Below are 27,549 nucleotides of genomic sequence, written 5' to 3' on the forward strand. Positions count from 1 at the left end.
TTTATTTTGTTCGGAAGCTGCTTAGTAGTAGAATCTGAACAGGGCAAACACATGTAATCCAAGGAAATATTTATGTCTTATTATATTAGAAATTTGGCTAGAAGGTTAAATGACCTGGATTTGAATGCAAGAGCATAATAACGGCCACTTTTTCTTTGTTCAAATAGGTGCAAGAGGCTTAACCTGCAGCCTTTAGCTTACCTTTGGCGTCAGAACCAGGAAACTTTACTCAAAGAAATGATATCCTCGAACATTCAAGCAATAATAATTAAAGTAGCAGCTTTTGGTAAGAATCCAAACTAGAATAGTAACTAAGGTGAAGCACTCTGACAATCTTACTCAAATACAAAAAGAAGAAAATGGGAAAATGAAGAAGAAAAAAGGAAAAACTAGCATAGCCATGGGAACACAATAATCAGTTTTGTAGTTAAGTTGTAGCAATCGAAAGAAAACAGTACCAGGAGAACTTCAGTTGTATGACTATGTATCTAAACAATTAATGGAACTTGTCAATGATAAATATTTTTCACTAGACAGTGTAAAAGTGGGACGCTATTTTCATGGCCATCATTAAATTTGTTCATTGAGTGTGCTTTTCAATAAAGATTCATACATAATGCAACAGTTTTCAGTTTGCTCCTGTATGAGTGATACAAATGGATTGCTGGACGTTGGACCATTATGTCTATAAAGTATATTGGCTTTGATGAAAGGATTTAAGTAAAAACTTTACTAAGAGCAAGCAGTATATAACTTTGCATAGACTAAAACAGCTTTGCAACTAATTAGTGACAGGGTGATGGCCCACACTTTCTTTTGTTGTAGATGCCTCTCTTCCTGCTGAAGCTATGCTTCCCCCTCCCATTCTACCTGCCTCCTATCAGATTGCTTAAGTAGCTGTTTTCCTATTCTTCCTTAAGGAGCAGGCACAATGTGAGCCAGCCCTAGTTCTTATTGTTTGTAGATGCAGGTGACTTGCCCAATACCAGTTGCACTTTTGGCTCTGCTATTTCTTCTAGTAGGAAAGAAGGACCATGTTGCACGTGGATTATTTTATTGCTTGGGTTATTGTTTGAGTACAATTGCTTTTACCTAAGGCAAGTGTAAAATTGGATTGTCAGCCTAGAACAGCCTCTGCCAACCTGGCATCCTCCAGACTGCAACTCTTCATGGCCATGCTGGTTGGGGCTGATGGGTGTTGTTGCCCCAAACATTGGTGGCACCAGTTTGGAAGAGGCCAGTCTAAAATACTTCTTTATAGTAACATTTCAAAAAGTTCATTAAATGTGCTTCACATTCAAGGGGGTGTGTGTCTGAAGATATTTGTTTTACTTACATTGGCCAAATTGTAATTTTAACATTGAACTGACCTCTTATGGAAGATGGTTTTGACTGGTCACAAAGATCTGTCCAAGCACAATACTGAAGTTAGTTTTATGGAATGTTGTGTGGGTTCTCTAACCACACAAACTGATGAGAAAGATATTAATAGACCAATGCATCATTTCAGAATTGCAGCTCTCTGACCAGTGTTTCATATAAAAGTATTAGGTGTAAAATTTGACAAAAGGACCTTTTTCCTTTTGGGGTCAGTAGAGGTTTGTGGCCCATTAGACCAAGGAATGACCAGTATAATTGGAAAGAATATGTTCTACATGGGTGGATAAAATATATATTTCTGATAAATTGTGTTGTATAATCTTGGCATGAATCAAATCTTATTGTCATCTGTGAGCTGAACTGTTTCTGTTTAAGTGCTTGCTTTTTCCTCTTCTAAAGCAAGAGTTCATATCTTAAGGGTAACATTGGTAAGAGCTAACAGGGAAACTTCAGCTTTGCTATTATATATAAAATATATTATGTTGGAATTTGAGTATCTATTAGAACTAATAAAAAGTAATAGTAATAAAATATTAATTTGTCTTTAGCTGTGATGCTTTGCCAGAATCATTTTACTTTTACAGCACTTCTGGTGTGAACAGTAAACTGTGAGCATCATAGGTTCATTCTGTGCTTTCTTAACATTTATACGAAGGAAGAGAAATACATATATTTTAAATCTGCCTTTGGTCAGAAATTACAGGAGATTCTTTTAGTTGACAGGATCTGGTATCATGTTTTTTTAAAAGTCCATGCCAGTTCTTGCACCATAATCCTTCCCTTTCGTTGAGGAATAACATACAGCATAGGGCTAATCATTTGTAGCCAGAAGTAAGTCCTATTAAACTCAGTGAGGCTTACTACCAGGTAAGGATTGCAGCATTAATCCAATATGACTGAAGAGGGCAAGAGAGTATCTATAGCTCAGGTTCAAAAAACAGAAAATATTTTGTTTTATAGTGTAATAACATTTCCCATTGTAAAGCTTTGTGCATGCCCACAAAGCATAACAAATATATTTGCTGCCGTTCAGATAGTGTTTTATAATGATCAAGTGGATGTTCATTGTTGGCTTAATTTTTTAATGTCCTCTTTGAAAGTATTTTAATTCAATTCAAATTGTTTAGCAGCAAAGTTATGTTTCGATGTATATATCAAAACCTTAAAAAAACCCCTAGAAATGGGTAATTCTTAAGTGATACAGGAAATGACTGCAGGGGTGACATTGCTGGTGACCTGTGTCATCCCTTAAGCAAGATAAAGTTGTCTTTGTATCTCAGCAGCTTAGAACAAGTTAGAATAGGCTTGCTGGTACACAAAGAGCCCTTTGTGGTATTCTCCTTTAAAGCACAAATACCATAAATAGTTGTAGATAGTAATTAGATAGAAAACGGCTGCCCTTTTTTCTTTTTCTTTTTTTCTTTTGGCTACAGGTAGAAAGATCTTATCGGACTAAATTTCTCACCTGCCTAGGGCAGGCATAATTAGATGTAAGCAAATTTAATGGAGCTTGTATGCTCTGAGGCCATTCTGCAGTGCTTTAATAATTGTGTGCTTTATTAAAGTAGGTTTAAGGTATGATGGCTGTTTAACGTATCGAATGGCAAAGAAGTTAAGGTATGGGTTACCACTTTACCTTTTAGATGAATAATCAAAGCTGCTTTTAAGCTAAATTGCAGTAAATGTATTTGGAATAACACATTTGAAAGTCTGAGGGGTAATGCATTAGATGGCACATTGCACAGATGTGAAAGGAATAAGCAAATATGTAACTTGAGCTTGACATTCATCAACACTGGCATGCTCACACAACCTCCTATAGCTCTGTTATCCATTAGTTTAATAGACAGCAATAGGAAGGTGTAAGACTACAGACAACACATAATTATACAAGTAAATGCACATTAATTTTAGAACACTTTTCTAAATCCACATTTACAAATTAATATTTGGTGGTGGTGAGTTTTACTTTTCAGGAGGGTAAAGTGTTTGCTGCAGGCTTTTCCTAGCAGAAATCCAGTCAAACCTCTTTCTCCTATTAATAACAAGCAAGTCAATTTCATATAAGCCCTATTGTGAATTGCCGTTGTCTGCTGTTGATTTGTGAGCGCCACTACTAGCAATTGAATTTGCACAGGTCTTGACTGCCTCCTGTAGAAAAACAAATAAAATAAATAACAGTAATAGTAATAACAATATTGTTATTGATTTCAAGTGTTCAAAGTGCCTCACATGTATTATCTAGGTGTAATCCTTACAATAGGGGTAACCAGCATGGTGCCCTCCAGATGTACTATGTTGGCCATGTTGGCTGGGGCTGATGCTTGTGTAGCAACATCTGGAAGGCACCATGTTAGCTTACTCCTGCCTTACAACAATCCTGTAAAGTTGAATTCAAGGTGCTGGTTTTCGTGTATAAAGTCCTATACATCTTGGCATCAGAATACTTGAAAAATTGTCTCACCCCATATATACCCAGTCGACCACAGCACTCTGCAGGTGAGGGCATCCTTTTTGGGATGAAGGGCAGGATATAAATTTAATAATGAATAAAATAAATAAGTCAATATTACAGATAGAGGGACTGAAGCTCAGAGAGATAGAGAGGCTAACTACAGGGTTCATGACAGAGGCAAGATTCAAACCAATTTGCAGCTCAGTCTCTTAGCCCCTCTGTTATACCAGCAGCACTCAAAAATACAGTTTTTTGGGGGGAGATTTGGTAAAATGCTAACAGACTGGGTAGCACTAGAATACAAAGGTAAGAAAAGGTCAGAAGCCAGAAGATAAATCATTGGAGCAGAACAAGTTTCAGCTAAGATGGTGCTGGCATCTGCAGCTTCCCTGCCTGACACTTCTCTTTATAATATCTAACTGGGATCATACCATGCAGTTTGAGTTGTGCTTTTAGCATTACTGCCCATCCCCTGGTATGCTTGGGTAGGGGCACTGGGGTGGCAAGCTGGGGAGGGACCCTCTAGAGGACACCTTGGTGCTTGGTGTTGGTGCTGATGATGCCACTTCTAAACTGCATATACTGTCATGATAGCTGATTTATAGAACTGTGGACATGGGGATAATGGTAGATCAGTGGCCCAGTTTGTACCAAGGTTTGTGTTTGACTTAATAGCTCATTATTTGTATTGGTGATGGTGGGGAACCACAAGTCCAGGTTCACACAACACAAGCCAGACTCTGGATTGTTTTGCCCACTGCTCAGCAGGAATAAGAAATAGGTGCCATGGGAACTTTTAATTTGATGTGTGAATCAGGCCAGTGTTGGCTGTATTCCCTTTCTGTGTACTTGCTGATGCTCTAGGTACACAAAACCTGAAGGAAAATAGCTCAGAGAAAACACACACACACATCAGTAGTTCTCTCCTCCATAAATATCCCTACCTTCAGAAATTCCAAGTGCATCTCTACCATCTAATTAAACATGAGAGATGACTATTTTCTCTTTAGCAAATTAAGTATGCTTTTGCATTTGCTCGGTTCTGAAGTCGTCATTGCACATTAAAGCTGAAATACAATCTGTTGGCATCTAAAACATTTCATTTCACTATTTTTTTCTCCCCCCCCATGGGAAATGTTTTAACACAACTTTTTCAATGGCATATGAGAAGCCACTGACTATTGTATATATTTCTCCCTTTAGCCTTCCTAATAGTTGCCTTCTCTTATTTCCAAGAAAGTTATTTTAATACGTGGCATTTATATGTAGAAAGGTTCCTATCTTCAATAAAATTAGTTTAAATGATTTGCCTTGCAACACGTATCTGATGGCTTTTAACTCCTAGCTATTATTATATGCTCTTGTTAAAATATGTGGATGCCTGGAAAGGATATCATGTTACTTTTTCTCCTTTTTTCTACCTGTCTTCCCCCCTTTAAATCCCTTGTTTGCTGCTTAACCAGCACATACTACAGTAATTACTTTGGTAGGCAGAGCTTTCATAGTCTGTTCTTGCTCCATGGAATGTAAATGTACTTGACCTTTTTTGTTCCAGACATATTTCCTCAATACTGTTGTCACTTCAATTCATTTAGTACTGCAGTTCACATTATTAACAATAATAAGGAAGATCTTTGTCAGATGTGCTTGGGGGGGGATGATACTTTTGAGGCCATTGTTCACCTTTTGGTCTATTTTTTCTCCTCTGTGTGGCCGTTTTTTTCTTTGCAGAATAAAATAATCTAGTGGGGTATCCTCCCCCCTTACAAAGAACATCTAGAGAAGATCAAGCAAATTTATTCATTTATTTTTAAATGAGGCATCCACAGAGGCACAGATATGTTAAGGCACATGAAGGTGTGTGGCAGTGTATATTGTTTCTGTTCATTGTTCTCCTCCAGGAAACTGCATTCTACACTTCCTCCCACCCAGTTTTCTGTTTTTACTCCCCAAAAGTCAATCAGCTTCCTGTGGATACTGAGCACCTCAGTCACTCTGTTCCACTCCCCTGCCCCCTTTTGCTGCCAAACTTTTGGTGTGTTTTTCTAAAGAGTTTTTGTACCTGTGCGAAATTTGGGTTTCCCCCTGGTGCATGATGGTGGTGCATTAGCTACATAAGGTCTACACTCTGAACTTTGTTTTTTTTTATCATTAATTTTTATTCAAATTTTCAAAAACAAAACAAAACAAAAATAACAAATTAATAACGAATACAATAAAAACTATTGACTTCCGATTTGTCGTAGATCAGCTATAGGTCTATGATATATAACAAACCTGTCTCTTAATAAAATTATACAATCACCTTCCTCCAGTGGTTATCTTAATTAGTATCAAATCTCATTAACATCATATCATTTTATTCTTTCCACAAAAAGTCAAAGAGAAGTTTCCAATCCTTGAGATATATATCCATCAATTTTTCTCCAAATAGACATGTCTATTTTTTTTAACAATAATTTTTATTCAAATTTCCATAAAACAAACAAAACAAAATCATAAAACATTCAAAGACAAAAAACAAAACAAAAATGATTAAACAAAAAAATAAAATGTTGACTTCCCTTTTGTCGCAGATCAGTTATAGGTCTACAATATATAACAATCCTGTCTCTTAAATTATATTATAAAATCACTTTCCTCCAGTAGTTATCTTAATTAATCATCAAATCTCATAGACATTACTTTATTCTTTCCACAAAAAGTCAAAGAGAGGTTTCAATTCTTTAAGAAATATATCTATCAGTTTTTCTCCAAATAAACATGTCGATTAATCCATCTCGTTAATAATAATAATAATCTTATTGTCATAACCATAGTCCAAATAAACATATCGATTAATCCATCTCATCAAATCTGTTAAGTCCAATAATTTCAATAGCCATTATTCCATTATCCATATTAATTCCATCTTCCATCTTCAGTAGTCCTGTTAAGTCCAGTAATTTCAGTGTCCAATCTTCCATTATCAGTATTCCATAATAATCTTGCTGTCATAGCCATAGTCATATAATAAGAGTCTGATGGGAATTTCCTCTATCCCAAATATTTTCTTGCCATCGATTCTGAATAAGTTGCTGAAATATTGTTGTAAAGTCATATCTCTGTTCTTCTTTTTTACAAAATGCACTGGCTCATCTCTTGAGAGTTTTTCCATTGTCACATGGCTGCAGTTAATTCCATAGATTTTCTCTATATCAAGCTCCATCACATCATTCCAGTCCAGAAAATTATCCAAGCCATTGATAACTTTATCTCTAATATCTTCATTAATTTCTTCAGAGATAACGTTAAATTCCAAACAGTAGATTTTATTTCTAATATCCATAAACTGCAGATCTTTTTCCAATTCCACATTTGTTCCAATCTCCAGGGCTTGTATCTTCCCTTTATTTTTTCTTTTCTCATCTCTGATCTCATTCTCCTCTCTCACAGGATCCCCTATTTCTTTAAGCTCCTGCGTCATTTTGCTCAGTTCAATTTTCAGCTCCTTACTGCCCTGTCGCAGGGTTTGTTTCGTTATCTCAATCTCATCCATTATTTTCTGAAACATAATTACTTCCAGATTCTCAGCCACTTTCTTGATTGCCATTTTTAAAACCACGAAAACAAAACAAAACAAAAATAAAGAAGATCCACTTCTTATTTCAGCAACAATTGGGTTAATATTCCAGGCTTGATGACATCACAGTATAAACAGAGCAGCCTGCCTTATCTCTCTATGTTCAAGAATACAAAACAAATTTAGTTCCCAGCATCAAAACAGTTAGTGGCGTCGTGAAGAAGCAGATTCATCAAAATAAAATAGACCAAAAAGAGAATAGTCCCAGACAATATAATGTTCCTCGGAATAGAAATCCCTCTTCTGTTTATATCTTTAGAATGCACTTCCAGGACAGCTTTTTGCAATAGAAACAGAGATAAGCTGTTAATTTCGTGAATAACAGAGAAGAGTTATAGCTCACCCAGAAGTTCTTTAAAGCTGATTCATTTGACAAATCTCTTTTTGCTGCAACAATTTAAACCAAGTAAAAAAAAATGATAGAAAGAAGGGTGCTTGCCTGTTAGTCCGTTTTCTCTTTGAAGAAAAGATAAACGTATCGCATTAATCAGATAGAGCTTGTTCGGAAGTCCGTCCGGCTGGACTTCCGGGAAGGGTGACTTCGCTTGTGCCTGCTTTTGAGACGGGCTCCCGCCTCAGAAGAAGCTTATTCAGATATAAATCAGTCAGAACATTTTTTTTTTGACTGATGAAATTTCTCCCAGGCAGGGAGAAACGTAGAGATCAACCTCAAAAGCCTGTTTTTGTTGGGAAGACTGGATTTCATTAATTTATGACAAATAGACATGTCTATTGATCCATCTCTTCAAGTCTACTAAGTCCAGTAATTTCAATAGCTCTTCTCCCATTCTCCCATTATCAGTGTTGATTCCATCTTCCATCTTTGCACACCCAATGATCTTGCTGTCATAGTCATATAATAAGAGTCTGATAGGAATTTCCTTAATCACAAATATTTCCTTGCCATCAGTTCTGAATGTATTACTGAAATGTTGTTGTAAAGTTGTATCTCTGTTCCTCTTTTTTACAGAATGCACTAGCACATCTCTTGAGAGTTTTTCCATTGTCACATATCTGGAATTAATTCTATAAACTTTATTTCAAGTTCCATCAAATCCTTCCAATCCAGGAATTTTTTCGAGCTGTTGATATCTTTATCTCTAATCTCTTCACCAATGCCTTCAGGGACAGCGCTAAATTCCAAACAGTAATATTTGTCTTTAGGATCCATCACAGCCATAAAATCCAAATCTTTTTCCAGGTCCATATTTGATAAATCTATTCCAATCTCCAGGGCTTGAACCTTCCCTTTGATTTTTCTTTCATCTTCTTTTTCTTGTCCAATTATATCTCTGGTCTCATCTACCTCCTTTCTCATAGAATCCTGAATTTCTTTCAGCTCCTGTCTCATTTTGCCAAATTCAATTTTCATCTCTTGTCTGTTCTGTCCCAGCTCTTGTTTCGTTAGCTTAATCTCATTCATTATTTTCTGAAACATATTTAGAGAGAGAACCCCTTCCTGTACATTCAGGGTCTCAGCCACCTTCTTGATTGTCATTCTTAAAACCAAAAGAACAAAACCCCTTCAATTTCCAATATAGTCACTATTCTCAAGCAAAGAACAGTTTATTTCTTATTCCAGTCACAAATGGGTTAATCTTCCAAGCCTGATGACATCACCCTCTAGACAGCACGAACTGCCTTATCTCTTATGTGTCCAAAAGTGCAAAACAAATTTGGTTCACAGCGTCCAAATAATTAGTGGCATAAAGAATAAGCAGATTCGTCAAAAAAAAAAAAGTATACCAGAAAAAATAGTCCCAGACATATAATATCAAATGTCATATAAATCAAATTTTTCTCTTCAAATTAGATACCTCTCATCCGTTTATATCTTTATAATGCTCAATTCCATGCCAGCTTTTTGCAATAAAAACAAAGATAGGCTATTTCGATTTTCTTCCTCCTTAATTCCGTGTATAAAAGAGAAAGTTATAACTCACCCAGGGTTTCTTTGTTGCTAATTCTTAAACAAATATCTTTTGCTGTAACGATAACAAAATGATAAGAATAGACAGGAGGATACTTGCCTGTTTATTTCCGTTTTTCTTTGAAGAAAAAAAAAGTCTCGCTTAATCAGTTAGAGCTTGTTTGTAATCCCTGGCTCCGTCCGACGCTGCTGGCTGCCTTCCTTCATCGGCGATCCCAATGAATTCCAGTCCAACAAACAAAACGAAGCTTTCTGTGGATAATCTCTGCGTTTCTCCCTTGCCTGGGAGAAAATTTTTTCCAGTCAAAAAAACTTCTGACTGGAATTAAAACTGAAAAAGCTTCCTCTGAGACGGGAGCTCGTCCCAGAGGCAGCACAGGCGGAACGATCCTCCTGGGAAGTCCCTACACTCTGAACTTTGGGCTATAATTCCTATCATTCTTGATCAGTGGTCATGCAGGCTGAGGCTGATGGGAGATGTAATTAGGAAGGCTGTAACATCAGCTCTGCGGCTAGATTTCTGACTGATGACTTAAGTCTTGTTCTTTGTTTTTGAAGACGGCTTCTAACTTACTACTTCCCCAATAGGGTGATCAGAGGATGGCATTACTATGGAGAACAGGCCCTACGTTTGCCATTTGTACTAGCTCTGCCACCATTTGGGAAGTTGTGGGCTTCTTGTACCCCCCAAGAATCCCATGTCTTCCCATACTTGAGAACTGTTCCATTCTCTTAGTCTTAGTCATCCTTCTTTGTTGGTTTCAGCTGTCATGACTTACAGAGTAGGTACATTCTTGTGAGCAGGAGCTGCATATGTTTTCATGCCTTGTATTGCTAAAAGATAGAGCTAAAAAGAGCCCCCAAATCCAGATGAAAGGTGGTGAGATGAGGGTTGGATTAAGGAAATGTTGTTTCTTGGGGCTGAATCTGTAGTCACTGCATGAGCAGAACAATCTGTTTGTTGTGCTTTCTCTGTGCACCCCCTTGGACCATTCCCAGATCTGGTCTGGAGGGTTGTGGGAACCCCTGAAGCAGATTTGGGGCGTATGGGGAGAGGAGAGAGAGGGGAAGTTCTGTTGTGTGAGCAGATATTTTCCAGTTTCATCATGACTTAGTTTAGGGGTTCCCATACTGCAGTGCTGGATGACCAGTAATCCATGAGCTTCATTCAAGGGGTCCACAACATGTCTTCATTAAATATTCATAATGAACTTTAATTGTATTTTTGTTGCTTCTTTTATTTCTTATGTTGTATTATATTGTATTACAGTTTGAATTGTGTAAAATGCAAACTGTCACACAATAAAATACCATATCAGAAATAAAAGAAGCAAGAAAAAAATTAAAAATCAGCTAGCACAGTGCATTACAATTGCCACAACAAGCAGAAGAATCATTAAGTGGTCTGCCAAGATCATCAGCAGTTTTCAGGTGGTCCGTGGGGGGAAAAGTCTCCATTGACTTAGTTGAATACAACCCTATATTTTGGGACTTTGCTGTTTTAAGGAGAAATTTCATACTTCATAATTTATTTATTTATTGTATTTATATACCGCCCCATAGCAGAAGCTCTCTGGGTGGTTTACAGTAACTAAAAATATTAAAACAAATATACACATTTAAAACACATATTTTAAAAACAACTTAAAACACAATTTAAAAAATTAAAACAATTTAAAATAATTTTAAAGAGAATGCTTCTATCATGTATAAATCATACTGGTATATAATAATGCTTACAGCACAATCCTGTGAATTTTTACTGAGGTGTAACTCCTGTTGTATTCAGTAGGCATGCTTCAGGAAGGAGTGCATAGGTTTGCAGCATCAATCTGTAATTATGCTTGGAGGTCGTAAAGCCTTGTATACAGACCATTAAAAACTGATACAAAGAGGGTGTGTGTCCAAAAAGTCATCTTATCCTTCCAGGATAACTCTGGGCCCTCTCTATTCACTTGTCTTTTTGGTGGAATGAAAGCAGATGGGATAACATGAAAAAGACATGGTTGTAATTTGCCTTTTACCACTTTCCTCTCTATATGAAGCCCTTTGCTTCTGTTACATATGCATATGTTGAAAGAACTTGGGAGTCTGCATGTGCTTCTTGTGGTTAACCATATTGTCCCCTTCTGCTTTGCCATTTGCTCTAGCAAAACTTCTTTTTTGTTAGAAATTCAGGAGTGAGATCTCTGCTAAACATATGAACTTGAACCCTGACTTAATGTCGTAAAGTGTATTAACTCAAGCCATATTATTCAGTGTGTCTTGGTGTGTGTCTTGAAAGGAGTCATGAAGAAGTGAAGGGAGCAGTCTCCCAAGATTCGGGCAACTTTCCTTTCACTCTGTCCCTTGAGGAAAATCAAGCTAACAATGTTTATTAAGGCAACACTGTCCTGAAGTCATCCAAAGAGTTTGTCAAGTTTTCTTGCAGTATGGTGTTTTAGTGGAGCAGAATAACATTGGCCAAACAAAATTTGAATGATTGTTCTGTCTGATGTTTTATGATGGGCATTGCTTATACATAGGTTTAGAAAACTGTATGTAGACATTGATAAGCATTAGCTATATTTTGTCTAAAAGAACATATGTAACGTAATTGACCTCTTTTTTGCCTTTTCTCCCCTCCCCCTTTTTTGCATATTGCTCTGTAAGTTTTTTATCTTTTGGAAATGAAGCCAAGTATGGGATTTAACTTTCAATTTTACCCCCCTTTAGCTTTAACTAAGTATATAGCCCATTTCAAGTATGAATTGCGTGAAGGGCATTATGTGCAGAAAAGGGCTATGGGGCCACACTGATAGCCTCTTTCACTCAGCTCCCCGGCCCTGGCCCAACTTCCATATATGGATGTGTGCAGGGAAAGGCCTATGTAGGAATACAGGAATGGGAAATCTACATGTCTGGAGTTGCACTATCTAGGTGTGGACATCAGCGGGCGAATGGCTGAAGAGTTGCATGGCCCTGAGGGTGGCACCAGTAGTGTTGCTTGACAGTCCCTTTCTACACAAGAAGCGAGCTTATGTCTAAATTTGTCCCTTCTACAACTATAACATATGCATTCAGAACAGCTATTTGATCTGAATGTGTGTGTGCCATAAGATGAGACATGGGTATGCTTTTTGCTGTATTCCTGCACTGAGTAGGGGGTTGGACTCTTCCAACTCTACTATTCTATGAACTCACTTCACAGATGTATGGCCAATTCTGATGTCCAGCTTTTGAAGCCACATTTCACTACCTTACTGCATAAAAACCCGTGTCCCATCTTATGGCACATATGCATTCAGATCAAATAGCTGTCCACACAGATGAATCCCCTTATGGGCTCACCAGATTCACAGACTGCAGTCTTCGGTACAGCATAGCTCATTTCCTAATTTATCAATTCCTTGAATGGACAGTCACACACATGACTTTATTTCCTATCCACCTATTCAGAGAGGCTCTGTCAAAAGTGCGATCACATGTTCCTTCTCTCATCAGAGACTTTTTCTCAAAGGACCCCAATGCAGCATTCAACCTTTCTACTTTGCATTTAGTAATAGTATTGAAGGGCAACAATTCCACTCAACTTTGATGTAAATGCTTGTCCTGCTAAAATCCAGATAGTCATAGTTAAATGGTCTTATTCTCTTAAATGGTAAGTAATTTTAGCTTGAGTGGCTTCAATGGCTTCTTTCATCTTGTATCCTCCAAGGATAGTCTCTGCATACTGAAACATCACGACATTTTGATGCCTTCTGTCAGCCTCTCTTTTCTGTCAGAGAAGCTTATCATCCACCCACAGAATTATCCATGGTGTTTTCACAACCCATCAGTAGACACATTTTAAAGGATCTCTGCAGTCTTTCTTCTTTTTTTGTTCTCCACCTACACAGGACCTGAATCTTCTTTTACTGCAACTGATTTGTACCCTCTGTAGTTGCCAAACAAACATGGCTGTTCTCCTGTCTACATGAGATACCTATTCAAAGCTGTTGCAGAGCTTTCACTTTAATTAAGCCGGTCATTCATTTTTGTACTTTGTCTTAATAGAGACAGGACACTCGACCTGCACCAAGTTCATTTGTTCCACCTAGATTACACATAGGGAATTTGATCAAATGGCACCTAAAACAAAGGTATCAAATGGGCAGCAGCATTTTCTCAAACTGCTCCAGAGAGATTATATGTAAATTGGCAGACATCTTTACAATTATGAATCACCCTACTAGAGTTGTACATTCTTTCTAGGTATCTTAGGGAGATGCACCCGTTTTTGCAGTTTACAAGTACTGCATAAGTGGCTTGAGTTGTGAAATAAGAGGCATTTAGTGTGGTACTTTTGCAGTCCTTATTATCTAATAGAGTCTCCTTTACTTTCTTCAGGTAATTGCTGCTTTTCATCTTTCATTTCCTTTTTGGTACAGCCATTCAGAAAACAAATTTACAGTTATTGTAGCTAAAGGTCTCCAGGACTGCATTGTTGGACCAAGATACCTACCCCCAGTTCCTGAGCATAGGCCTTATCAGGAGCTTGGAGAAAAATGTTCTGTGCTAGTAGTTCTTGCCCACCCTATGCAGACATTAGGTGGATAATTCAGTCTCTCAGAGCCCTGCTTGAAAGACTGTGTTCACTTTTTAGTGTGTGATTACAGCTTATATTTGAGTGAAAAAGGGGCCATCTGACATAACCGTTACTCTGTTCATTAAACTGGACTGCTGAAATCCCAGGTTGTATCATGTGGGATAGGAACCATGACTTATCACATGGCTGCAGCCTGCTATAATGACTCAGATTTGTATTCTATGCCTGTGGTCAGGGCTGGCTCCAGGAATGCCGGGGTCCTTGGGCATCAGCTTGCCCTGGGCCGCGGCATGCGTGTGCGTTTGTGTTCACACGCGCGCAGCCCCCCACCCCACCCCACCTACCTGTCTGCTGTCTTTTACCATTGCGCGTGCATCTCTGCCATCAACTAAGATGGTGGCAGGGGCTTCAGTACCTTAGGGAAACCATGGCTGCCATCTTCGTTAAGGGCAATGGTAAAAGACAGCAGACAGGTAAGTGGAGGGGTGGCTGAGGGCCCCCCTGTAGCTTCAGGGGCCGTCGGGCCAGTGCCCAACCTGGCCGCCCTTTAGAACCGGCCCTGCCTGTGATTGAATCTACATTTGTAAACCTTTCAGTGGCAATCCTCAGAATGTAGCAGGATCTTTGGAATCAGAGCTCCTTAATTACTAATTCCCATAATTTATTCATTAAGGCACTTGATTAATTCCCTCTGAAAACATTGCAGGTTTGAACTTTTGTTAGGCCAGTTCAGTCCAGATTAGTTAAGGATAAGTGTTTTGGTGATAGTTAGACATGGTGCCGCCTATATCTCTTTGTCTTGTCTTGTATGGCTTTAATTTAACTAGTTTTTAAATGGGAGCTCAGCTTAATTTTGAGATGGGTTTAGATTGCAGTCCTATCAATCAAGTTTGTGGTCAAAGACCCAAAATACAATATGCAGTTGACTTTACTCATAATAGAAAACCAAGAATAGAAAATATATATTTACAATAGCCTAGCTGACTAGGAGGGAGGGGGGATCTTCCTTCGAATCCGTTGGGCAGTAAAAATAAACTTTGGGACGGATAAGGTTATTGATTTGTCCTTGCCGTCCAGAAGGTATTGCAATAAAACTATCCTGGATGTGCCAGGAAGCTGTATTAAAGTAGGATTTAATTATCTGGAATGTTCCATGCAATAATAAGGGCAAACAAAAAGGACATGAGACAAGGACTTAATGTCTACGGTATTACAGGGACAAAAACGGAGATCAAAGGGGGTACCCTGATATCGACCCACAATGAGCGAGGAAAAAATACAGTTAAACCGCGCCCTGGAGAAGGCGTGGCGGAATTTAGGTGTAGTGAGGTATTCCAGATAGGGGGCTGAATTGGTGAAGGGGAAACTTAAATTGGAGTATAAGGGAGAACAAGTTTTAGTCGCATTTGTCAAGGAGCTTTGAAGGTAAGTGTCCTTTAATCGAGTCTCTATGGTCCATCTGGCTGTCTCAGGATCCAATGAGGATAAATAATCCACTGAGAAGCCTAATAAAGCCAGTTTAGCAAGGAGGGCTTTGGACCACGAACTTGAGAAGGGATCACGCCAAAGAAAATGTAAGTAGCCGGAGGGAAGGTTCATATAGGTTAGTTTGACCCAATATCTAAAAGTTAATACCCAAGCATGGAATTCAAGGGAAGGTAAACCAGCCTCCAGCCTGAGGGCTGCGGCCGGAACACAACGAGGGACTCCAAAAATTAGTCTTAAAAAAGTTGACAGGATTAAAACTTGGGCCCATAGAGGGGCACCATACAAAAGTTGAGGAAAAATCTTTGATTTAAAAACCTGAGAAGTGGCGGAAATGTACTGTCCACCTCAAGTATAAAAGAAACGTGAGATAGCTTTCACTGTATTCCTGGCAATTTGCATTGCCGAATATATATGGGGGGACCAGGATAGGGAGGAGTGGAACAAGACCCCCAAGTACCTGAATTGTCTAACCTGGGCAATTTCCCCCCCATTAATTGTCCATTCAGAAGTTGCACTAAGGCGGGAAAAGTCAAAATTTTAGTTTTGTCAAAGTTTATGAGTAATGAATTTAGAGAGCAGTGGGTCATGAAGGCGCGGAATAATCTTTTAAGGCCTATTGGAGACAGGGCAAGAAGGGCTGTGTCGTCTGCATAAAGGAGCAGAGGACACTTTTGGTCAGCCACCTTTGGGGGATGAAAAGTGGGAGAATGACAGCATACACTAAGGTCACTTAAATAAAAATTAAAAAGTGCAGGGGCTGAAATACATCCCTGCTTGACGCCATTATATACAGGGATAGAATTTGATAATGTCCCATCGGAACCACAGTGAACACGAATGGTAGTCGTTTGGTGGAGACGATAGATAAGGTACAGAAGTCTCTTATCGATGTTAGAACGATAGAGCTTGGCCCAGAGCTTGTCTCTTGGGATGGCGTCAAACGCAGATTTAAGGTCAACAAAGGCCACGAATAAGCCATTACCCAAGGGGCCCATATATTTTTCTGCCAAATGATTCAATAGGATGCAGAGGTCAAGTGTGGATCTCCCTTTCCTAAAGCCAGCCTGTTCCCAGCCTATAATGTTTTCATCCTCGAGCCAAGAGGTCAGCTTTAGATTTAAGTAGCTGGCATAAAGCTTGCCGACTACCAAGAGGAGGCTGATTGGCCTATAGTTTGACGGCTCATCTCTGGCTCCTTTCTTGTAAATAGGAATAACAATGGCTTCAAGCCAGGTGATGGGAAAATGGCCAGTGTTATTAATTGAGGTAAATAAATTTGCAGGGAGAGGCGTCCACCAAGCTTGGTTGGTCTTTAGTAATTCAGGGGGAATAGTGTCTGGACCAGGCGCCTTTCCAGGTTTCAGAGTGCCAATCAGAAAGGAAATCTCACTCTGTGTAACCAGCGGCCAAAAGGGTTGGGTAGGAGAGTCCGCAAGGGGGAGAAATATCGAGGACTGGCCATTCTGAGTTGCGAATAGGTCAGCGAAGTATTGCTCCCAAGTTTTAGCAGGAATATTACAGGATGTGGACAAGGTGCTGTCAACTGTGAAACCAACCACCTGTCTCCTTGATCCATGCCCGTCATGGCTCTTGATGAGCTGTAAAGAGAAATTGGGCGAAGGGATCAAGGCGGTGGTAAATGCATCCTTGAATGAGGGTGTATTGCCATTAGCCCTCAAGGAGGCAATTATAAAGCTCATCTTGAAAAAGCCCTCCTTGGATCCCCAAGATTTAAACAACTTCCGCCCAATTTCAAATCTACCATTCTTGGGCAAGGTCATTGAGCGAGTGGTGGCCAATCAGCTGTCAGCGCACTTGGATGAAACGGATTATTTAGATCCATACCAATCGGGTTTCAGAACTGGACATGGAACTGAAACAGCCTTGGTCGCTCTGGTGGATGATATGAGGAGGGCATTAGATAGGGGAGAATCCACCTTTCTTGTCCTCCTAGATCTCTCAGCGGCTTTTGATACCGTCGACCACGGTATCTTGCTGGATCGTCTGGAGGGATTAGGAATAGGAGGCACAGTATTAAACTGGTTCCGTTCCTTTCTTTCCGATAGGCACCAGCAGGTGGCATTGGGAGATGAGGTTTCAGACCCTTGGCCCATCAATTGCGGTGTGCCACAGGGCTCTATCCTTTCTCCCATGCTATTTAACATCTATGTAAAACCACTGGGAGCTATCATCAGGAGGTTTGGGCTGCAGTGCCACCAATATGCGGATGACACTCAGCTCTACCTCTCATTTAAGTCCTCACCAGAGTCGGCTGTGGAGACCATGTCCAGGTGTCTGGAATCCGTGAGTGGATGGATGGGAAGAAACAGGCTAAAGCTGAATCCTGATAAAACTGAGGTACTGCTCGTGGGAGACAAGGGGGGGTTGGGAAACATCGACCTGGTATTTAATGGGGTAAAATTACCCCTGAAGGACCAGGTCCGCAGCCTCGGGGTGATCCTTGATTCCAAGCTGTCCATGGAGGCTCAGGTTTCATCGGTGTGCCGGGCAGCTTGGGGTCAATTGTGTATCATACAAAGATTGTAACCCTACCTTCCTGTCCACCAGCTCCCACTCGTAGTACACGCTCTGGTCACCTCTCGTTTAGACTACTGCAATGCGCTCTACGTGGGGTTGCCCTTGAAAACAGTCCGGAAATTACAGCTGGTACAAAATACGGTGGCTCGTCTACTTACGAACACCCGCCGTTATGATCATATTACCCCAGTGCTGTACGATCTACACTGGCTTCCAGTTATTTTCCGGGCTCAATTCAAGGTGTTGGTATTAACCTATAAATCCCTGTACGGTTTCGGCCCAGTATACCTGATGGAGCGCCTCCAACGTCATAAATTATGCCGCCCTACAAGATCTGCCACTCAGGGCCTCCTCTCAGTCCTGTCAACTAAAGTGATTGGGTTGGTGAGGACTCGGGAGAGGGCCTTCTCTGTGGCGGCCCCCACAATTTGGAACTCCCTCCCAATAGATCTTCGACATGCCCCTTCCTTATATATATTTCGCCGAGGCCTGAAGACTTGGCTTTTCCATCAGGCCTTTATGAACTTGAGACTTCTAAGGTGAACTAGCTTCAGAATTGTATTACTGACAACTTTACTAAATATTGTAATTTTGCATTGTGCTGTACTGGTTATATTGTTTTTATTGTATCATATTTTACCATGTATTTTATCGTGCTTTATTGTACGCCGCCTAGAGTGGCCATTGGCCAGATAGGCGGCCTATAAATTAAAGTTTATTATTATTATTAATATTACAGGAAATAGGGTTGGAAGAGGTTAGGGTATCGGTGACAAGCGACCAGATTTTTTTTGAGTTTTTAATCTGGGAGGCATTAATCAGAGCTTTCCATCCCTCTAGAGTAGCATGTCTTTTTTTAATGGTTATCAAATGTTTATATTGTTTTTTGGTAGAAAAAATATTCTGGGGGGAGTGAGTTTAGGTTATCTTTCTAAGATTCAACTTGGCGTCAAGACAGTCTTTGTCGAACCACCTAGGGCGGCCTCTCACTGGGTGGGATTTGGAGATCGGTGGGTTAGATTTCAGTATCGTGCTCAAAGCCGAAGTCATTGAGGAATAGTCTGTTAAGACGGAACAAGGATCAGGAGCATCGATTATTCGGTTTATAAAGCTCCGTCCCTGGTAAGAGCCTATAAAAGAGGTGATCTTGTTTCGCATCCCGGTTCTCCATTTAGTTCTCCAGTGCTTCAAGGATAAAATTTTATCCTCAGGAACACATTCGACTACCGGGGAGTCTTTTGTGGGGAGCAGGAAAGAAAAATTTAACGGAAGATGGTCACTATCTGACTGCAATCCTAAAGTGAGATGGGACAAAAACTGAAGGTGATTGAACCACCTTATTCAAACCCCTGCTAGGCTTTCACTGACTGGGTGGAAGAGTGCTTTGGAGCTCCTCTGTCTGTGAAATCATTGTAAAAATCTCTTGATAGGCTATGAATATAAGTTTTGTTATAGCATTGTACATTAACTGCTGTAACTGCTGCTTTTTGTAAACTATTGTTTTTATTGATGTATTTTTATATTTGTGTTTACTTTTTTTTGTAAGCCACCTTGAGGGCCTTTTGGCCAAAAGGCAGGGTAGAAATAAACAATAATAACACTACTACTACTACTACTACTACTACTACTACTACTACTACTACTACTACTACTACTACTACTACTAATAATAATAATAATAATAATAATAATAATAATTAAAGACTACCTGATTCCTTATTATTTGCCTTGATTGCTAAGATCTTCTGATGGGGCACTTTTGGTGGCTCCACATGCCCCTGAAGTTTGGCTGGCCTCTGCCAGGAGCCAAGCTTTTAGGGTGGCAGGTCCTGCCCTGTAGAACTCCTTGCCAATTGCAGTTTGGCAGGAGTCATCCCTGTTTGTTTTTAGACATCTTCTAATAACTATTATTCAGACATGCCTTACAAACCGAGATTCTTTGTTAAATAGCTCTTACTGATACATTTGATATTTTATGAAAGTGTGCTTATAAGTTTGTTGTTGTTATGTGCCTTCAAGTCGATTATGACTTATGGCGACCTTATGAATCAGTGACCTCCAAGAGCATCTGTCATGAACCACCCTGTTCAAATCTTGTAAGTTCAGGTCTGTGGCTTCCTTTATGGAATCAATCCATCTCTTGTTTGGCTTTCCGCTTTTTCTACTCCCTTCTGTTTTTCCCAGCATTATTGTCTTTTCAAATGAATCATGTCCTCATGATGTGTCCAAAGTATGATAACCTCAGTTTCATCATTTTAGCTTCTAGTGACAGTTCTCGTTTAATTTGTTCTAACACCAAATTATTTGTCTTTCGCAGTCCATGGTATGCACAAAGCTCATTTCAAATGAGTTGATTTTTCTCTTATTCCCTTTTTTCACTGTCCAATTTTCACATCCATATATAGAGATCAGGAATACCATGGTCTGAATAATCCTGACTTTAGTGCTTGGTAATACATCTTTGCATTTGAGAAACTTTTCTAGTTCGCTCATAGCTGCCCTCCCCAGTCCTAGCCTTCTTCTGTGCTTATAAGTATGTGTTTAAATAAATAAAACAAAATGTGGCTTGTTTGTGTTCTGTTTTTCTTTTAAAAATTAATTACCTTGTTAATTACCTAAAATTACCAAATGTTTGTTTCTAAGAAGTCTCACGTTCTCCTCAATTTCTAGAAAGTTACTGAAATTGTGTTTTGGCATGGATGGTAGGAAGGTATTATTAAACAATGATGGGGTTAGTAGGAAAGTATATAGTTCCCATTAATTCATTTATCAGAAATTAGACAGAGTAGAAATGGCTTTTTAAACTCTTTATGTAACAAGTAACTTCCTAAACTGATTTCACAGAAGTTGTGAAGTGAGTGCTATTAATTTTACATGACATTTTAACAGTATTTTCAAGCCTCTTTGTGATGCTTCTCCTATCTGTGCTAGAATTCTCTCCAAGAAATAAAGCTTTGCTTGCTTTTTTGACAGTGGATAATAAATTGACTGATATAATTCAGTTTGGGAGTTGAGAAATGCACTAAAAATAATGGGGCATAGCATGCTAGGCTTAACATTTATTCATAGATGATACAATTAAACAAAATGGGCATTAACTTCAAGGTCAGTCACTAAAGTAATAAAACTGAATATTTTAATTGAATCATAATTGCTTGCCGTTGATACATGCAAGTCAAGTAAAGTAGATGTCAGCTCTGCAATTATGATTCTTCCTCCTAATTAATTTCCTAATTCTGCATGGAGCTTTCTAAGGCCTGGGCCTTGTTGTGGGTTTATCCACCCATCCAGGTTGTGTTCTCCCTCTTCGCCACTCCAGCTGATCCCACATAAGGAAAATGCAGTGTGATGGATTTATTTTTATTCTATCGTGGACTTTTATGTAGTTCTTCTTTTGCTTTATTTACATCACATAAGTAGTAAAATCCTCGTTGTAACAACATTAATAAGAGGGAAAACATCTATAATTAAAAATTAAGAAAGTTTCTGACATTTTCCATCATTTATATTGTAAATGCTGATTTTTCAATAACTGGATAGAATCAGTAAAATTAAATTGTATGTTTTAGAAATTATCCTTTAATGGACCCACTGTTTAATAATGATTATTTAATAATGGAGCTATGTATTTTTTGCAGCATGTTCTGCAAAAAAAACCCCCTTAATTTAACATTAATTTAAAATTAACCTTATTGGGTGTGGTAAGAAATGGATACCTTTGAACTATATCATGGAGCAAGAACCGGTATAGGAAACAGAATTTCAAAGTCCATGTCAGGGCATTGCCTCCATTAGGCCAACCAAAATGTCATAAGATAGTGGCAAGCTTTTGAGTTTCCCAGGTCTCTTCATCAGACTAGATGTTAGAACACCAACGAAAAAGGGCAAGAGAAAATGACTGTTGGTGTTAGTTAAAAGATCCATCAGGTAAGTTTTAAGATGAGCGTGGGAGGAGCGAGCAGACATTCAAATGGGGCAAACACCTGAAAGACCCTCATTTGAATGCTTATTAGCTCCACTCACACGCTTCTTAAATCCATGCTTGATTTTTTAAAAAATGTTTTAAACATATTTTGTCTCTGGGCCCTGCTTATAAGCTTCCGTGAGGTACCTGTCTGATTGTCATGGTGGGGAGCGGGAAGGAATGCTGGACGAGAGGGTGGACCCTTGTTCTGATCTAGCAAAGCAGTTCTGTTGTTCTTTTGCACTGCTAATGATGATTCATGTCAGTTGCAACAGAGGAGGCAAATGTCTCAACTTCGCATGAAATACAAACTAAAAATATAAAATTAGTAATATACAGTGTGAAAACTGCAAAATAGCTCATGGAATTGTTCCTTTTCCCATACAATTTTACTGCAACTGAGGGTCCAACTAGAAGTGACATTAATTGTAGCCCTAAATTGACACATTGCAATTGCCTGTGTGTGGGTGGAGCAGGGAAAGCAGAGCCATGCTTGCAGCTGCTACTTTCATGTTTTACTTATGATTTTGCATATAATTAGTCAGGCCTTTAAAATAAACCAATAATACACAAGCCTTAGACATAACAAGCACTTGATATAAGAGAGCTATTGCTGGTCGGGCGGTATATAAATTTAATAAATAAATAAAAAAAAATAAGAGATGATCTGATGTGAGGGTCAGAACTGCCAAATTCTGCATGTAAATCAGTTTTAAACAGATTGCTTCTCCATCACACAAGTTCCAGAAAATGGCAAGGCTGGGAAAAATTCAGTTATTGAACCTCAGTTATAGTCAGCCATAGTAGGCTTTATGGATCAGTGGTATGACTCAAGAAAGGTTAGCATCATATTTTAAAAATATCTACAAATTCTGATGCTTAACATAACAGAAAATGGAAGGGTCGTGTAGCCTGATATTTTAAATGTAATTTTGGGGTTATCAGATCCCATGGACTATTTTCATTATCATAATAGGCATGCCCCTTTTTTCCGTTTTATGTGATGAAGTTTCTCTGAATGGAAAGCAGTCAGCAAAACAATGTGTTTTCCAGTTGTACAGGGAAAAGGAAATGAACTTATTTTTCCCCAAGGATGGAAAACAGTTCAAAGTGAATAAGAGAGTGAGTTGTGGCTATGAACATCTATGTTTGCCTCAACATTATTTTTGATATACAGGAACTGTTTTCCAAAGGAGAAGGTTTCTAAAAAAAAAAAAAAGTAATGTCTGATGCCCAAGCAGTACTTTGTTCTCTAAAATATATTTTAACATCTCTTGGCAGGTTTAGATCCAGATAAACATCTAGGAAAAACACTGGATGAAATGGAACCTTATCTTTTGGAAGTAAGTATTATCTAAAATATACCTGAAACATTATGCACTTCAAAAAACAATTTATACATGGAACAAACTTAACACTTAGTTCTTAAAGTACTTACTTTCAGAAACAAAACATTAGACCAAAATTTACCATACTAAAAAGATAAGTTTTCTTATGTAGCCCATCTGTAAAAGTGTTCAATTTGACAAATGCTGTATTTTTGAGAAAAGCTGTCTAGAAAATGTCATATATTTCCTATATGGAAGTAATCTCCATGTAATGTAAGCAAGTGAGGGGGAGCGTCCCTTCTTTAATATATGAGACGTGTCTTTTTCATAAGAATTACACAGATAGGGCAGTAGTCACTTATCAACAGCACTCAAAACATTATAGTTTGGATTCCCACAAAGGATTATACAGTCACGAGAGTGGCTGTATACTATAGCCAGCATGGATTTTTCACATTCCACGTTAACTTGAATATATTCCCCCATGCCATTCTGATGCTTTCCCATAAGCTCATTTCAAAACAAAACCTTACAAAACTGATACTCCTGAACTCAGAAACGCTTGCTTAACAACCCTCTAAATTTTCATGGCGATGCACAAAACAGTCAGAGAGAATCGAGAGTTCAAAGTCTAAAAAGAGAGAGAAAAAACCCCAGACCCCTTTTGGACTTTTTTCTGGCAGTGTTCTCATAAGAACATAAGAAGACCCTGCTGGATCAGGCCAGTGGCCCATCTAGTCCAGCATCCTGTTCTCACAGTGGCCAACCAGGTGCCTGGGGGAAGCCCGCAAGCAGGACCCAAGTGCAAGAACACTCTCTCCTCCTGAGGCTTCCAGCAACTGGTTTTCAGAAGCATGCTGCCTCTGACTAGGGTGGCAGAGCACAGCCATCATGGCTAGTAGCCATTGATAGCCCTGTCCTCCATGAATTTGTCTAATCTTCTTTTAAAGCCATCCAAGCTGGTGGCCATTACTGCATCTTGTGGGAGCAAATTCCATAGTTTAACTATGCGCTGAGTAAAGAAGTACTTCCTTTTGTCTGTCCTGAATCTTCCAACATTCAGCTTTTTTGAATGTCCACGAGTTCTAGTATTATGAGAGAGGGAGAAGAACTTTTCTCTATCCACTTTCTCAATGCCATGCATAATTTTATACACTTCTATCATGTCTCCTCTGACCCGCCTTTTCTCTAAACTAAAAAGCCCCAAATGCTGCAACCTTTCCTCATAAGGGTGTTGCTCCATCCCCTGGATCATTCTGGTTGCCCTCTTCTGAACCTTTTCCAACTCTATAATATCCTTTTTGAGATGAAGCAACCAGAACTGTACACAGTATTCCAAATGCGGCCGCACCATAGATTTATACAATGGCATTATGATATCGGCTGTTTTATTTTCAATACCTTTCCTAATTATCTCTAGCATGGAATTTGCCTTTTTAACAGCTGCCGCACACTGGGTCGACATTTTCATTATGCTGTCCACTACAATCCCGAGGTCTCTCCTGGTCGGTCATCGCCAGTTCAGACCCCATGAGCGTATATGTGAATTTTTTTGCTCCAATATGCATAATTTTACACTTGTTTGTATTGAATTGCATTTGCCATTTTTCCGCCCATTCACTCAGTTTGGAGAGGTCTTTTTGGAGCTCTTCACAATCCCTTTTTGTTTTAACAACCCTGAGCAATTTAGTATCGTCAGCAAACTTGGCCACTTCACTGCTCACTCCTAATTCTAGGTCATTAATGAACAAGTTGAAAAATACAGGTCCCAATACCGAGTCTTGAGGGACTCCACTTTCTACAGCCCTCCATTGGGAGAACTGTCCGTTTATTCCTACTCTCTGCTTCTTAACCAATTCCTTATCCACAAGAGGACCTTTCCTCTTATTCCATGACTGCTAAGCTTCCTCAGAAGTCTTTGGTGAGGTACCTTGTCAAAAGCTTGTTGAACGTCTAAGTACACTATGTCCACTGGATCACCTCTATCTATTTGCTTGTTGACACTCTCAAAGAATTCTAATAGGTTACTGAGACAGGACTTTCCCTTGCAGAAGCCATGCTGGCTCTGCTTCAGCAAGGCTTGTTCCTCTATGTGCTTAGTTAATCTAGCTTTAATCATACTTTCTACCAGTTTTCCAGGGACAGAAGTTAAGCTAACTGGCCTGTAATTTCCGGGATCCTCCCTGGATCCCTTTTTGAAGATTGGCGTTACATTTGCCACTTTCCAGTCCTCAGGCATGTAGGAGGACCTGAGGGACATGTTACATATTTTAGTTAGCTGATCAGCAATTTCACATTTGAGTTCTTTGAGAACTCTCGGGTGGATGCCATCTGGGCCTGGTGATTTGTCAGTTTTTATATTGTCCATTAAGCCTAGAACTTCCTCTTTCGTTACCACTATTTGTCTCAGTTCCTCAGAATCTCTTCCTGCAAATGTTAGTTCAGGTTCAGGGATCTGCCCTATATCTTCCACTGTGAAGACAGATGCAAAGAATTCATTTAGCTTCTCCACAATCTCCTTATTGTTCTTTAGTACACCTTTGACTCCCTTATCCTCCGAGGGTCCAATCGCCTCCCTAGATGGTCTCCTGCTTTGAATGTATTTATAGAACTTTTTGTTGTTGGTTTTTATGTTCTTAGCAATGTGCTCCTAAAATTCTTTTTTAGCATCCCTTATTGTCTTCTTGCATTTATTTTGCCAGAGTTTGTGTTCCTTTTTATTTTCTTCATTCGGACAAGACTTCCATTTTCTGAAGGAAGACTTTTTGCCTCTAAGAGCTTCCTTGACTTTGCTCGTTAACCATGCTGGCATCTTCTTGGCCCTGGCAGTACCTTTTCTGATCTGCAATATGCACTCCAGTTGAGCTTCTAATATAGTGTTTTTAAACAACTTCCAAGTATTTTCAAGTGATGTGACCCTCTGGACTTTGTTTTTCAGCTTTCTTTTTACCAATCCCCTCATTTTTGTGAAGTTTCCTCTTTTGAAGTCAAATGTGACCGTGTTGGATTTTCTTGGCAATTGGCCATTTACATGTATGTTTAATTTAATAGCACTATGGTCACTGCTCCCAATCGGTTCAACAACACTTACATCTCGCACCAGGTCCCGGTCCCCACTTATGATTAAGTCCAGGGTTGCCGTCCCTCTGGTCGGTTCCATGACCAACTGGTCTAGGGAATAGTGATTTATAATATCTAGAAATTTTGCTTCTTTGTCATGACTGGAACACATATGTGGCCAGTCTATGTCTGGGTAGTTGAAGTCACCCATTACTACCACATTTCCTAGTTTGGATGCTTCCTCAATTTCATATCTCATCTCAAGGTCTCCCTGAGCATTTTGATAAGGGGGATCATAGATCGTTCCCAGTATTAAATCCCTCCTGGGGCATGGTATCACCACCCACACCGATTCTGTGGAGGAGTCTGCCTCTTTGGGGGTTTCGAGCTTGCTGGATTCAATGCCTTCTTTCACGTATAGAGCGACTCCGCCACCAATACGTCCTTCCCTGTCCTTCCGATATAGTTTATATCCAGGGATAACCGTATCCCACTGGTTTTCTCCATTCCACCAGGTCTCCGTTATGCTCACTATATCAATGCTCTCCTCTAAGACCAAGCACTCCAGTTCTCCCATCTTGGTTCGGAGGCTCCTAGCATTAGTGTACAGGCACTTGTAAGCAGTGTCTCTCTTCAAGTGTCTTTGGCACTTGTGGTTAGGCCTGTGGTAATTTTGCCCTTCTGAATTTATATCCTGTGCCCCTGCTCTCACAATGCCTACTTCTAGGCCTACCCCTTTTAAAATTTCATCATTTCTTTGGTTTTTATCCCAGGGGGGAGGTTTATTCCGAACCGGACCTTCCCCTCTCAGTCAGTTTAAATGCTGCTCTGCCACCTTCTTAATTTTAAGTGCCAGCAGTCTGGTTCCATTCTGGTTCAAGTGGAGCCCGTCCCTTTTGTACAGGCCCGGCTTGTCCCAAAATGTTCCCCCGTGCCTAACAAATCCAAACCCTTCCACCTGACACCATCATCTCATCCACGCATTGAGACTGCAAAGCTGTGCCTGTCTGGCTGGTCCTGCGCATGGAACCGGTAGCATTTCAGAGAAAGCCACCTTGGAGGTCCTGGCTTTCAGCATCCTACCTAGCAACCTAAATTTTGCTTCCAGGACCTCATGGCTGCATTTCCCCATGTCATTGGTGCCAACGTGCGCCACGACCGCTGACTCCTCCCCAGCACTGTCTATCAAACTATCTAAATGACGGGCAATATCTGCA

The 27,549-nt window shown here is 39.5% G+C and overlaps 1 protein-coding gene across 3 annotated transcripts in view; it reads left to right on the plus strand.

Annotated features, from left to right (window-relative positions):
• Positions 1–27,549, plus strand: part of DPH6 (diphthamine biosynthesis 6) — a 374,050-nt gene that overhangs the window by 80,118 nt on the left and 266,383 nt on the right. For all 3 annotated transcript variants that reach the window (XM_061611524.1, XM_061611525.1, XM_061611526.1), the window contains exons 5-6: positions 168–286; positions 23,226–23,287. In XM_061611524.1, coding sequence (XP_061467508.1) covers positions 168–286; positions 23,226–23,287 — 181 coding nt within the window. The remainder of the gene's footprint in view (positions 1–167; positions 287–23,225; positions 23,288–27,549) is intronic.

Source organism: Rhineura floridana, chromosome 2 (assembly GCF_030035675.1).
Source record: "Rhineura floridana isolate rRhiFlo1 chromosome 2, rRhiFlo1.hap2, whole genome shotgun sequence".
Taxonomy (NCBI): domain Eukaryota; kingdom Metazoa; phylum Chordata; class Lepidosauria; order Squamata; family Rhineuridae; genus Rhineura; species Rhineura floridana.